We start from the raw sequence: 14,560 nt of genomic DNA, 5'->3' as shown, positions 1-14,560 counted from the left end.
GCCAAAACTATTTACAGGAAAGGGAAATCATTTCTATGCTAACCCATTGAAGCAGCTTATAATGTACAGTTATTTGAATTGTAACACAAGGGAGATTTAGACTCTTGTTGAGCTACCAAAAGAACAAACCATCTCCTCCTTAAAGAATGAAGGCTTCCATTTTCCAGATGCCAACCAGAAATAGCATTTTGCACAAAGTATCAATTTTAATTTAATTAGGATATACTTCCTGGTTAACATTTATCCTTAAAGCTCATGTTACTCTGCATTTTAAAATGTTCATCCTACATCTTAAAAAAATCCACAAAGTGTTGCAATTTTTGGTTATTCCTGAACTTTATTTTTAAACATGGTTAAGGATACAGAATTTAAGAGTATTAGAGTTACAATTTGTAAAGTAAGAGTAGTAAAAAGTTGAGCGTAACAATCTATATACTTTACCATTTAAAGCGCTTCTTTAAGGTTTAATGCCAATATTAGCTAAACTTGGTTTTCAATTGGCTTTTTTCTGCCAAGAAGATTACTTGAACAAAAAGTGCACTACCACTAAAATAGTCAGTCTTCTAAATATACTGTTCAAAATATATGGTTATAAAGAGAAGGCAATAAAAATACTTATTCATCTGAAAAGGAACATACAAAGAGCAGCAGTATGTTCTAGATCATGGATAACTGATACTATCACTTGCAGAAGAAACATGAATTAGTTTCTTTTAGTTGCAATGGCTTATAATCATAGAAACAGTAGTCAACTAGAGTAGCATGATCCTACAGAAAAAGATCAGCAGAGCTTTGTTGAAAATTTCACATTTGTAAAATCAGCATTAGACTACAAACAAGTCTTACATTTGTATGAATAAACAAGATAACATGTTGAACTGTAACGTTCCAGGCCCTAGACATAATGTAAATGATCAATGCAGCATCTCTCTTCTTGGTCTCAAGGAAGGCTCATGTGCAGAATCCAGAAGTTGCTGAGTATAATAGCCCAAGATTAGCCGAGTTCTCATTACATATGCATATACAATACAATGGCTTTAAATTTAGACTTCAGGGATTGTATGGTCCATCAGACTTTTCATGATGCCAGAAGCCATTCTGGGGGGTGAGGAAAAGAAAAAGTATCTTTTACTAAGTTTAAAAAACCCCAAACTCTTACTTTGTTGTTAAAAAATAATGCAAAGAAAGAGAAACTAGAGAATACTTGACACAAAAGTTTTAAATCAAAGTGTTTTGACTGACTAGGTTAACAGAACATTGCAGCAAATGATACAGAAAACTAGTAGGCAACTGCACTGTTGGCATTTTATTCTACCTTGTATGTTACCAGAGAAAATAATATTCTAATATACCTTGTATATGGGTGCAGAACTGGGAGGTGTATTCTGTCTGATGTCTACTATAGAGAAACTGCTAAATGTAACAGCTAAGGATAATGTATTTATTTTTTTACATCCTCAACATTGAAAGCAATATGTTTTTGTCATACTGCAACCAGGTGCTCAGGTAGTGGCAGTGGCCTAAAGCACAAATTAAGATGGCACGAATGTCTCAGTTTTACACAGAGAATAGTGGAGTCTAGTCCAGCTTAACAGAAACTAGACAAGTTTTAGTGCATCACCATGGTCTAACACAGTGGTAGGCAAACTTTTTGGCCCAAGGGCCATATCTGGGTATGCAAGTTGTATGGTGGGCCATGAATGCTCACAGAATTGGGGTCAGGGTGTGTGTGTGGGGAGATGAGGGGTTCAGGGTATTGGAGGGGACTCCAGGCTGGGACTGAGGGGTTCAGAGGGAGGTAGGTGTGTGTGTGTGTGTGTGTGTGTGTTCGTTCATGTTCCAAGTGGTGCTTACTTCAAGTTGCTCCTGGGAGCAGCATCAGCAGGTACCCCCTCTGGCTCCTACATGGAGGCAGTGCCGCATAGCTCTGCTGCGCACTGCCCTGTCCACAGGCGCCACCCCTGCAGCTCTCATTGGCCATAGTTCCCCGCCAATGGGAGCAGCACTTGGGGCAAGGGCAGTGTGCAAATCAGAGCTGTCTGGTTGTCTTTATGCATAGGAGCTGGAGGGAGGACATGCCGCTGCTTCTGGGGGCCACGCAGACAAGCCCCAGACAGAGCTTAAGGGCCGGATTAAAATGGCTGGTGGGTCAGATGTGGCCCACGGGCTGTAGTTTGCCCACCCCGGTCTAACAGGTAATTAGTATGCAACTGGATTCACTCCCCTCTAGGACACACTGCCTCATTGTGTAGACAAGCCCTTACTATTTATTGGACAATTCTGTTAATACACACCAGAATGATAATAGCCTTTTTCACAACTGCACCACTTTGTTGGCTCATATTCAACTAATGATCCACTATAAACCCCAAATCCTCTTCTGCAGACTACTGCCTAGCTACTTATTTCCTATTTTGTAGATGTGCATTTGATTTTTCCTTCCTAAGTGTAGTACTTTGCCCTTATCTTTATTGAATTTAATCTCACTGATTTCAGACCAAAATTTTACAATTTGTTGAGGTCACTTTGAATTCTAAGCCTGTCTTCCAAACTGCTTGCAATCCTTCCCAGTTTAATGTCATAGGCATACTCTCCATTATCCAAGTAACTAATGAAAACATTGAATAGTGCTGAACCTAGGACTGACACCTGTTGGACTCCCAAACTGATACATCTCCCAAACTGACAGCAAACCACTGATAAATATTTGAGATTTCAAATACATTGCTATATTCAAAAATCCATTAGAACTCTGAATTATTATTTGGCTAAGTTTCAAAGAGGGCTGTTACTTTGAAAAACGTTAATGAAGCAGAAAGTTACATATTACAGATTTTTTGCATAGGAGATATATATATGGAATAACAGGATTAAAGCCAATGCTTTTCCAGTCCCAAAAGACTCCATTTCAGGTTTACAACTGTTTGAAGTAAAAGGTATTTCTGTAATCAGCTACTCTAACATTACACATGAACTCTGAGTCATAGCAGGACTGAAAGGAAATACAAATATTGTTCTAAAATAATCTGAGATCTAGTCTAAATTGTGGGAAATTTGTATGTTACACACTTCCCACATAAAAGCTATTTCAGTGACCTAATTCCTTGCCCCTAACTTCTTCTGTAACAGTTTACTCTTTTGTTTTCAGAAAACAAGGTTTTCAAATTTTTGTCTTAAAAGGATTCCATGGTCATCCCCTACAAATTCAGATTAACTCATGTTAGTGAACTGAAACATATTACAGCAAAGCCCTTAGCGTAAATGCATTTCCACAGCGTGCCTGATGCCAGATTTGGCATTTTCTTGACTCAAATGCATTTGTGTTTGAGTTAAAATTTACCCTAAAACCAAAGGAGTAATCGTCCATTGGAGTATTATTTCCACAACACTTAAGAAGCAGATTTGTGCAACTAACTAGCTATTTTTAAAAAATATTCAAAGTTTTCTTGCTTACCTCTTAATTATGTGTTCAAAGATATATGAAGGCATGATAGTAATTGTCACAACATTTCCAGCTGTTGCCAATATGTCTGCAATTTGGGAGTCCTGTTAATGAAATACAAATGAACAAAACCTCATGATCTGAACTCCTGAAATCCTTCTGCATCTGCCTAGCAGCTACAGACTATAAACAGAGCACAAAGAACCTTTTCAAAATGTCTGCAAAGAAGCACTAAGGGAAGATATCCAATGTAGACTAGGACCAAACAATAGCTTTTACCATCATTAAAAATTCCCTGGTCTTGGAACAGAAGGGTCAGCATGTACCCAGACACAAGAAGGAAACCCTGGACTGGAAGCCGTAAGTTTGCATGGCAATCACTGCCAGTGTTGATACTGGCAAGAGAACATCTAGCAAGCTGTACCTCATGTCTCCAGATGGAGCAGGAGAAGAAATAGCATGCACACAATTCTTAGAGAAGCTATACTAACACAGAGTTTAAGAAAGTTGATGACAAAAACTTAAGATAAAGCTAGTTCAGAGCCTAACTCTATTAATAGCCATGTCTACCTTCTACGACACACAGTAAACTGGAATAATCAGATAGAAGACCCTCTGATATGGAGATATTTTAAAATTTTGTTGAGCATTCCTGATTACATCGACTGGTAAAAAGTCACATCACTAAGTGTTCAGAATGACACTCATACTACCAAAAAAAGAAAAAAAAAAAAGTCTTCTAAAAGCACCACTCCCCTCTCAGAAGAGTACGAAGATAGGACTATTGTTACACTGAATTTGTTTTTGTAAAGCACATTACTTTACCTTCAGTCCAATTACATTCTGGCCATTTATTTCACACATGTTGTGCTCTGTAAGAAGTCCATTTCTAGCAGCAGAACTGTCTTTTACTATTGAGGTTACTTTTCCATTTTTGAATATGAAGCCAACATGACCTGTGCTGTCCTTATGCATAGTAAGAGTTCGTTCAAAAGGCCTGTAAGAAATATGTTCACAACATACAATTGTACTATATTCAGTAAGCATTCAACATATACTGATCAATTCCACAACAGATTAGAGTTACTACTAAAGACCTGTAGAGCTGTTAGTGTATCCCATAATATATAACATTTACAATCCCTTTGTCCTACAAGTATTCCTTTTGTCTGAAATGTCTGTTCTCAATACTGTTATTTTAGCTAACAACGTGAATAGTATTTATAAAAAAATATACAAATTAAGATATAGTACATTCACAGAATTCAGTTTTGATTATTCAATTTTATGAGTAACTGCCATTTCAGTTTCAAGTTATGATTCTAATACAAAATGTGAAAAAAAGAGTACACTTCAGTGTTGAAAGAGACTATGGTATTTTAGGTGACTAATGTACCAGTGGTTCTCAAAGCCTGTCTGCCGCTTGTTCAGGGAAAGCCCCTAGGAGGCTGGGCCAGTTTGTTTATCTGCCACATCCACAGGTTCAGCTGACTGCAGCTCCCACTGGCTACAGTTTGCCGCTCCAGGCCAATGGGGACTGCGGGAAGCAGCACAGGCTGAGAGATGTGCTGGCTGCCCCTCCCACAGCCCCCATTGGCCTGGAGCCGCCTGCAAACATGGCAGGTAAAAAAAACTGGTATGGCCCGCCAGGGGCTTTCCCTGAACAAGCGGCAGACTGGCTTTGAGAATCACTGCTCTACACACCCATACATTCAACTATATGCAGAAACAGCCATATATAACCAGCTACTTCACTTAATACTGTAAGCTTATTTTCCCCACTCAGGCTATAAGCATTTTTTTGGCTTTTTACCTATATTCCCCTAGACCACATGAAATAAGTAAGATTCCCACCATCTTTAACATATATTCATTTACATTTTAAATTACATGTTCTTGTAGAATGGATTGGTCTGCAAGTGTTACAAGGTAACTAAAATAGCATTGGCACATATAGTAACATCAGTTAGATCGCTGGTCTCCTTTCTGAAGGCTTAATACTTGCCCACATACAAACCTGCACTGGTGTGTTTTTAAACCAGTTTAAGTTCAGTGCAAGAAAGATGTAATGCAGGAGATGAATAGGCAATTTTTTTTTGTATTTTATTTTATGCAGACACTTATTTCAGTTTAACTAACAGTGTAAAAAACACACCACTAATTAAAATGGTACAAGTCTGTATTGCTAGAGACCCTGGTTTAAAGGGTAACTTCAAAGCTTTCAACATGAAAATTAGGATTCCAAATCAATACCAAAATACTGTATGCATTTATATGTAAAGACATATTTTAAGGCAAAAATCTTGGAAATAATTGAGTACCAGTGGCTCTGCTATCAATAGCTCAGAACCTTGAGCTATCTGTCTAGTCAGATAGCAAAGGAAATTGTCTGGAGATACATGTACACTTTTTTCTGTTCGAAAGAGGCCTAGACCAAAGTAGCAAAAACCTAAGGAGAATTGCATTGGCAGAGTTTGCAAGAAACATTGCAGAGTACCTGCCTGAGACAGAGTTAGCCCTTGCCAAGTTTTAATTTAACAGATTTACTCCTGAAATATTAGACATGAAAAGGAAGCTTCTGAACTACTTAGGACTGTAAGCTCTTTGGGTCAGGGATAGTCTTTGTTATGTGTGTTTGTTGCTTAAACACAGAAGACACTTGCCATGCCTGGACTTGGGGCCCATTGTACTATGGCAATACAAATAAATAATAATGAACACTTTCCATTTTTATTTGATAGTTGTACCTGTCACGAATAATCATCGAAATTCTCTCCCCTGAAGCCTGCTTGAGAACTTTATGGGATTTCTCAGAGCTCCATCCTGCACAATTTTCACCATTAATTTGCAGAACTTGGTCCCCAAACCTCAGACCGGCTAAAGATGCTGGAGAGTTGGCTTGTACTAACTGGACAAATATACCCTAAATGGAGTGATAAAAATATATCATTATTCTTGAATATTAACAGTCAGAAAAAGTTCCCAGTGCCTATTTTATATATTACATAAAGTATACATAAACAGCAAGCAGAAGATAGGTGCAGTTGTTCAACCTATTAAAAATAAAGATATAATACAGGAGATGAATAGGCAATTTTTTTTTTAAAACACAGACAAAGGTGACCTACAAAAGCTAAAAGGCTTATTAATCCTTTTCTGATACAATGAAGGCCTGAAATCTTGTTTTTCATTTTAAAAAATGAAGAAGTATTACCACCACAGAATTATCAGGAAGACTAGTCTCCATAATCCCTGATTTTACTGCAGGATCTCTTGGTGTCTCAAAGCAGGTTTATTGTGAGCTTTAAAGACTTACATTAAGTGATGAAGGATAGTGAATCTTTAGCAATGGATTTTACATATCTCAAATGCTACTCTGAGATAAACAGATGTCAAAACAGTTGACTGAAAATCCCTTCCTCTTGAACTACTCAGCTTTGTTCCTGTAAGGTTGTTTTAGTAGTGCTTTGGTCATCATGGACCCTGTCTACAGTTACAAAGCAAAACTAGCAGTCCTGGGAGCCCTGATGTAGATGGGGTTGTGTCTGCAATTATGGTAATCAACACCATGCTGATTAGACTTGCTCTTGCTTCACTTTCATGAAGAGGTGCTGAAAGCTAAACCCCACTTGTGCTAGGACACACAACATTGCTAACACCTGTTCCGCTGAATCAGTGTTGACAATAGTGGGATGTTTCTGAAATGCAGACAAAGCCTTAGGGTCTTCCAAGGTAGACCACACCAGAATTTTTAGTTTAAAAAAAGCCATAAGATAATTAAACTTTGGATACCTTCGACACAAGCCCAGTTTCTCCTGATTTTGCAGATCACTTTTAAGAATGTGACAAGTTAACATGTTTGTTTCACGGCTGGGAATAGTCAGAGGCCACAATGAGGAGAGACTGGCTGCAGAGACGTTAAAATGATTTCTTTGCACCTTTGGTCACCACAAAGGAGAATAAAAAAAAGCATACTTTGGTGTTGCTCTTTGTAGATAGTCAAGTATCAGAGGGGTAGCCTTGTTAATCTGGATCTGTAAAAAGCGACACAGTCCTGTGGCACCTTATAGACTAGCAGAAGTATTGGAGCATAAGCACATGCGTCTGACGAAGCGGATATTCGCCCACAGAAGCTTATGCTCCAATACTTCTGTTAGTCTATAAAGTGGCACAGGGCTCTGTCGCTTTTAGTGGATAGTGTAGGCCAAATCAGAGCTTCACTTTCCCTAATGCTCCCCATCAGTAGTACATTGTCCTAATCTAAAGGTGATGCAGGCACTCTTACCAGCGGTTAATAGCACAATGAGAAATTAAATTGCAATGTGTTACCCATCAAAAGTTTATGAATGAAGACTAAAGTTACTGAGCTAGTGACCAAAATGCCATTTAACAAGTACTACAGCAGATAGCTGAAAGGTGTCCAATATCTGTCACACTGCACCCCTTATTCTTCAGTGATATTATGATACAATTATAGCATAATTACGATGCATTTTGTACAAGATGGGTCATGTGAGGTGTCATTGGAAAAGTTATGATTTGCTGAATATGCTTTGCATGCATGTATCATTTTTGTATCTAAAATTAGGAAGAGTGACTACGTATCTATATTTCAATGTGCTTACTCTGGGTGAGACCCACAACTTGCCTTTCAGCTACAATGAAGAAGCCAGACGGGGCTGATAGCCCATCAGCAAAGACAATGGACTGTGGAATAGATTAACCTTCCTGTGGGCATTTTGGCCAGCCCGTAAGCAATGGCTGCTATAACATTGAAAGTCCACATGTCTCTGGACTCCATCTTGGATGTCAGTATTTTTCTACAAACCAGTTTGGGAACCAAGTTTTGAAACAAAGGGTTCCTGCCATATGCTAAAACTATATAAGGCAGAGGAGTGACATCAGTAGTTCTTCACTCCCCACACAAGATGACTCCTGGAAAAACCTGAGGAACAAAGACTGAACTGGGGGAAGTGCTAGACCTAGGCTAAAGGCATTTCTAGTCTGTTTATGAAACAACTGGGCATCCCAAGCTGCAAAGCAGGTGTAGACTTTGCAGCCCGCTTATGTTATCTGTAAGGGTAAGATATTGTTAATTCAAATCCTATCTTTCGAGTATGTTAAGCTTAGTTCACCCAGTAAATAAACAAAAATGCAATCTGCTTTGATCTGTTTGCTATCACCTATAACAACTTAAAATCTTTGTAGTTAATAAATGTATTTTATGTTTTAACCTAAACCAGTGAGTTTGAAGTGATGTCCATGGGAATCTTAGCTCAGAGGGGCTGTTGTATTTCCTCTCTACATTTAGGGGGAGGTGAACTGGATAATAAATTCATACTGGGTTGGGGTTTGTACCAGGGCGGGAAAGTACAGCTCTAGGGTCCTAGGCTGGGAAACTGGTGGTTATTTTGGCTGTAGCCTCTCTCTAGTTTGTTCAGATGCAGTGGCTGGTCAGAGAACTGCAGCTAGGTGTGTCCCTACCTGTGTGAATGCTGGTGGAAGTGTAAGACTGGGAGCATGTCTGCAGCTTGTCACAGCAGCACAGTGTGAGAGGGAGCCCAGGTACCCCAGTTCCAAGTGGCATGCTGGGGGAGGGAAATCTGTCACAATCTGTACTTACTATATAAAAAGGTGCTATATGTAAACTTGGGTACTAAACATACAAGTAGTACATAAGCCAGTTGCTTCTATACATTTATATAAAAGTAAATCATTACGTAGTACTGAAGTTTAGATCTTTAATCTATTAGTATATTTTGAAAGCATTAATGGAAGACAAAATAGCAGCCATAGATAAAAAGATACTAGAAACATTATACACTAGGTAGAAGTTTACCCCATTTTGTATTAAACACAAATACATGCCTTTGTATCAGCAATTCACACTCCCATACTATTTCATTTTTTATTACACCAGGATTCAGTTACTGATCTACAGAAGCAAGACAGAATTAATTTTCCATATACTTACATTGTCTATAGATTTAAGACGAAGTCCAATTTTTCCATCCTGATCTTTACATACAATTATTTCACGGATACCTTGTTTAATCTCTGCTCTGCGAATTCCAACATCATTTCCAGTTACTGGAGCCACCATATAATTCACAGCGGAGGGTCTTGTTACCAGCTGCTGATGATTAAAAACCGCACAATACTGAACTACTTAGGACAGCTACTTGCGTAGACATGTCAGTCAAAATGAAATCACATTTTCACACAAATTAAATTTTAAGATGTCTGTCTTTAGTTATTTTGGGGGCAATAAAATTGTTAAGGTTTAGTAAAAATTTCTTTATACAAAGTTCTTACTGAAAGGTAAGCTCTAGAGATGGAATGACTTAGCCTCTTAAGATCATTAATCCATCACTGTTTAACTGTGGTAATGACCAGAAGTATAATCCACTAAATAGAATATGGGGAGTCCTATTTCTAAGAGCAAGTTATTTTGTTAACAAATATTCTCTCTCTCTGTGTGTTTTCTAAAGATGAGGTTTAATTGAATGGTACTTACTCCCTGAGACTGTGTATCTGCAACCACTGGCAAGTTTTTCTGTACCTCTTCTTCATTAAGACTCAGACCCATGTACTCAGAAAGTTCTGGGTATAGTCTGGGATAGAGGCCTATTGAAAGAAAAAAATGCAAAATAAACGATTCACTATTTAGAATACAGAAAATATTTAGTATTTTAGTGAATAAGCATTTACTGATTTACTAGAACATCACTTCCTACGCCTGACAAAGTGGGTATTCACCCACCAAAGCTTATGCTCCAATACATCTGTTAGTCTATAACAGGCCTGCATAACTCATAGAGCAGCTAGGGCCACATTACTCCAAAGAAAATAGCTGCGGGCCGAACCCCCTCGGCCGTTGTGAAACACCCCCCCACACCCCCCGCACTGCCCAGCCCATGTAAGCAAGCAGGACTAACCCCGGCGGCGTCACCTGCTGGTCTTCTCGGGAATTAGCTCATCCAGTCGTTGGAGCGCCCTCTGCAGGCCGGTGTCCCACTGCCACTGGCTCTGTGTCCCTCCTTGACACCGGTGCCCTTTGATCTGGGGTGCTGCTCCCTGACAATACCCCCACATTCTGGCTCTAGGTCTCCCCTCTCTGGGGAACCCCCAATCCTCTAATCCTCACCTCACCTCACCATAAGGCTACTGCCAGTCACCAACTAGCCCCCGCGCCCTGGGGCAGACTGCATTATATCAGCCACTCATCACAGGCAAGATTGGGTTTGGACCTGCTGCCTCCCTCTATAGCTGGACTGCCCCTCTGCAGCCCTGGTACCGGTCTTAGGCCCTCAGCTAGGTCCGCAGCTTGGGGGTTTTCCAGGCTGGAGCTCCCCCGCTCCTCTAGCCTTCTCCCAGACCTGCTCCACTCCCAATACCCTACTCAGCTCCCTAGCAACCAGGCTCTTCTCTGTCTACAAGCAGAGAGAGACTTCCTCTGGGCCTCTGGCCCACAGCCTTTTTATACAGGCCAGCTGGGGCAGCTTCCCCAGTCAGCACAGCTTTTCCCCTGCCACAGCCCTTCCCCGGGGCTGTTTTAAGCCATTCAGGGCAGGAGCGGGGTAACCACCTTGCTACACCCCCCAAAACACATCCCCCACCCCAGTGACGCCCGCACCATGGTAACAAACCCTCCTTCCCCAGCACCACCGCGCCGAAACAGCTGTGGGTCGAAGAGGAAGGCATTTTTTGGGCGGGGGGGGGGGATACTTTATTAAGAATTTTTCAGTTAAAGCAAACAAATTTTTTTAGTTATTTTTATTTTTTCTATGAACCATGGAAAAATGAAAAACACCTGTTCCACTGAAAGAAAACATTTGTGCTTTTCATAATCACCTTGCAAATTTAATGAGAGATTACATCTCTTTTCGGCAATAAGCTTGTCATATTCGGGGGTCATATCTGAAGTGGATATTTTCATAATGTCTTCCAAATAGTCGTCAATCAGAGAAGAACGTTGCTTGTTTTTATTCATGTTCATGATGGAAAATGTTTGTTCACATATGTAAGTGCTTCCAAAAATGCTGAACATTTTTAGTGCAACTTCGGTAAGATTCTTGTATTTTTCATCATCCAGACTTTTGTAGAAGTCCCACAGGCTGCTTTCTCTGTGCTTATTTCGGTAAATTGCCGAACACTGAAGTTCAATAACCTCCAACTGCAAATCTCCTGGCACTTCCTCTGGATCCACAGAAAAAGGATCTTCAATCAGTTTCAACTAGATGTCATCATCTTTAGACAAAGTAAGTCTTCCGTCAAATTCTTCAATCAAAAGATTGATGTGCTTTGCATATTTTTCTCCTAACTCAGTGTGTTTGTGCTGAGGGATATGCTGTGCACAAGTGGGAAAGTGACACATTTCACCTTTTGACAGCTGATTTCTGAAAGGTTTCAACTTCATTTTGAAAGCTCTCACTGCTGCACACATTTGAAATATAAGTTGATTTTTTCCCTGAAGTTGAATGTTGAGATCATTCAAGTGTGCTGTAATATCACAAAAGAAAAAGATCTTGATTCCAGAACTCATTTTCAAGCTCTTGGAATTTTATTGGCCCATTTTCTAGGAATTTGGCTACCTCCTCTTTCAAAGCAACGAAACACTGGAGCACTCTTCCTTGACTCAACCACCTCACTTTTGTATGGTACATTAAGTCGCTGAACTCAGCGTCTTCTTCTTCAAGAAAGGCTCAAAATGTCCTATGTTTTAGTCCCCTAGAATGGATGTAGTTTACAATGGAAACTGCCACTGACATTACATGCTCAAATTTTAAGACTTTGCTACGCAAAACCTGCTGATGTATAATGCAGTGATGTTTGGTTATTTGTCTCCCAATAAATTCTTCAAGAAGACTAACGGCTCCAACATTTTTTCCGCACATAGCTGGAGCACCATCAGTACAAATGGCCACCAAGTTTGTGAAATCTAATCCCATTTTATCATTCATGCACTCGATCACTTCACTGGAGATTTCTTTTCCGGTTGTGCGACCTGTCATGGAGCACATGCCTACAAGTTTTTCAGTAATTTCAAAGTTTTTATCAATACCTCTAATAAAAATAAGAAGTTGGGCAGTGTCTTTTAAATCGGTGCTTTCATCCATAGCTAGGGAGTAAAAGCAGAATTCAGTGACTCTCTGCTTTAACTGATCACTTAGATTAGTAGAAATGTCTGCTATTCTTCTCTGTACAGTCATGCGTGATAGACTGACATTCTCAAATATTCCCCTCTTTTCTGGACATAACTCAGATACAGCAATCAACATACACTTTTTTAAAAACTCGCCTTCTGTGAGACATCTCCCAGCAGCAGCAATTTCCTTAGAAATCTGATAGCTTACTTTAGTAACCGTAGCCTTCTCAGTGCTCACTTTCTTGAAAATTTGCTGTCTACCACTAAGGTTTTTCACTAAACTGGCTGCTTTAATTATTTTTTCATTTGGGCTCAATTTGGCGACATTGGGATGTTTAGTTTCAAAGTGCCGCTGAAGGTTGTATTCTTTCGGAACAGCTAATGTTTCGCGACACACGAGGCACAGTATTTTGTCTTTCGAAACAGTACGTAAATATTTATTCGTCCATTCAGTGTTGAAAACTCTTGTGTTCTGATTCTATTTTTCTTTTCACTCGAGGTAGCCATTATGAAGCTCAAGATTTTGTTGAATAAATTTACACACAAGGGAAACACTCACAGTCACACACAAAGAGAAGCGATATCTCACAGCGCATGGCACACTAGCAAGGCACTGACAGTATGTGGAAGCCTGTAGAGGGGGAAAGAAATGGTGCGCATAGGGTAACCAGATCACAGCAGTAAAATAGAACCGCCCCTCCCTGCTTGGCCCCACCATTACACCCCTCTTTAACTCCCCAGAGGTCACTATATTACTGCACACAGCAGTACCAAAAATTAAAATACTTAAAATGGATGCCTCCCTCTAGCCACCAACTGGCCACTCGCCTCCTCACCCCCCCACAAGTATAAAGCCTCACCGCCACTACCTGCCCACCCACCCTCTCAGTTCATCATCCCCCTACGAAATAAGGGGAGGGGAAAAGGGGGACAGTTTGAAGGGATTTTCTGGGGCTGTGAACTAAGCCAAGGAGAGGAAAGGGGGGCAGTATGAAGGGATTGGATGTGACTGTCCAACACACAAACACAGGGCCGCAGGGAGCCCGGGGGTGGGGGGAAGCAGTGTGATAGGGGCCAGGGAGGGGTAAGGTCCCTGGACCAGGGAAGGGGACAGCAGTCGGGGCAGGGCAGGTGCAACGCACACATGCAGAGCCACCTGGGGGGGGCAAGTGGGGCAATTTGCCCCAGGCCGCACAGGGGCCCCCATAAGAATGTCGGAGGCTCCACTGCACCTCTGCCTTCGCCTTCCCCCATCTAGGGTGACCAAATCACAGAGGCGAAATATCAGGATGAGGGGGCGGAGCCAAAAAAAAGCTGGTGGCGGAGGAAAAAAAAGCAAAAAGGCACGAACAAGTGGGAAGCGCCTGGGCTGGCGCCAGCCACGCAGATGTAAATGGCGGCCCCGACACTCAACAACCCCCATCCAGAGCCCGAGGGCTGACACCCCGATGCTGCAGAGATGGGCACGGACAGGGGAAGCGCCCCCGCTAGGTTCCTGCGCGGAGACCGGCCTGGGCTGGAGCAGCCCCTTCCCTGGCGGGCTCCAGCTCCCCACAGGTCCGGGAGTGCGGAGCCATAGCGACCTTTGCACCACTGGGCTACACCCTGCTGTAGAAAGCGGGACCTCGCCCCCAGGCGAGGACCCACCCCAGCATCACGGGACAGGATCTCCTCACCGAGGGTCGCACACCCAGCCAGGCACACACTGCTCCCCCCGCCCTGCCCCCTAGAGACAGACATCACAGATCCTATCCCCAGCACTGCTCCCCCAACATCTTCCAGCTGCTCCTTCGCCTCTCCCTCACTGCATGTAACCTGGCACTCGGCGCCAACTACACTCCCCTGCCCGTCCAAGCAGCAAAGCTGCGCAGCAGCCAAACAACCGCACAGCACAGAGCCCCCGGGGCAGCAGGGAGATTCTCAGGGTGGGCTGCCGTGAAGCTGCCCTCACAAACACGGGCTGGGCAAGG

At 41.6% G+C, this 14,560-nt stretch overlaps 1 protein-coding gene across 2 annotated transcripts in view; it reads right to left on the bottom strand.

Moving 5' to 3' along the window:
* Positions 1–317: 317 nt before the first annotated feature.
* The window catches only part of SDCBP (syndecan binding protein), a 44,342-nt gene continuing 30,099 nt past the window's right edge, over positions 318–14,560 (bottom strand). The window contains exons 4-9 of one of the 2 annotated variants that reach the window (XM_030553144.1): positions 9,960–10,069; positions 9,417–9,575; positions 6,190–6,365; positions 4,268–4,439; positions 3,455–3,546; positions 318–1,098 (exon numbers count right to left, since the gene is read on the bottom strand). In XM_030553144.1, the coding sequence (XP_030409004.1) occupies positions 1,044–1,098; positions 3,455–3,546; positions 4,268–4,439; positions 6,190–6,365; positions 9,417–9,575; positions 9,960–10,069 (764 nt within the window). In that variant the 3' untranslated portion in view covers positions 318–1,043. Of the gene's footprint in view, positions 1,099–3,454; positions 3,547–4,267; positions 4,440–6,189; positions 6,366–9,416; positions 9,579–9,959; positions 10,070–14,560 lie in introns of both variants that reach the window. The other variant, XM_030553143.1, reaches the window with a different exon arrangement.

Source organism: Gopherus evgoodei, chromosome 2 (assembly GCF_007399415.2).
Source record: "Gopherus evgoodei ecotype Sinaloan lineage chromosome 2, rGopEvg1_v1.p, whole genome shotgun sequence".
Taxonomy (NCBI): domain Eukaryota; kingdom Metazoa; phylum Chordata; order Testudines; family Testudinidae; genus Gopherus; species Gopherus evgoodei.
The sequence above is the reverse complement of the archived record's forward strand: the minus strand, read 5'-3'. Positions and strand labels throughout refer to the sequence as shown.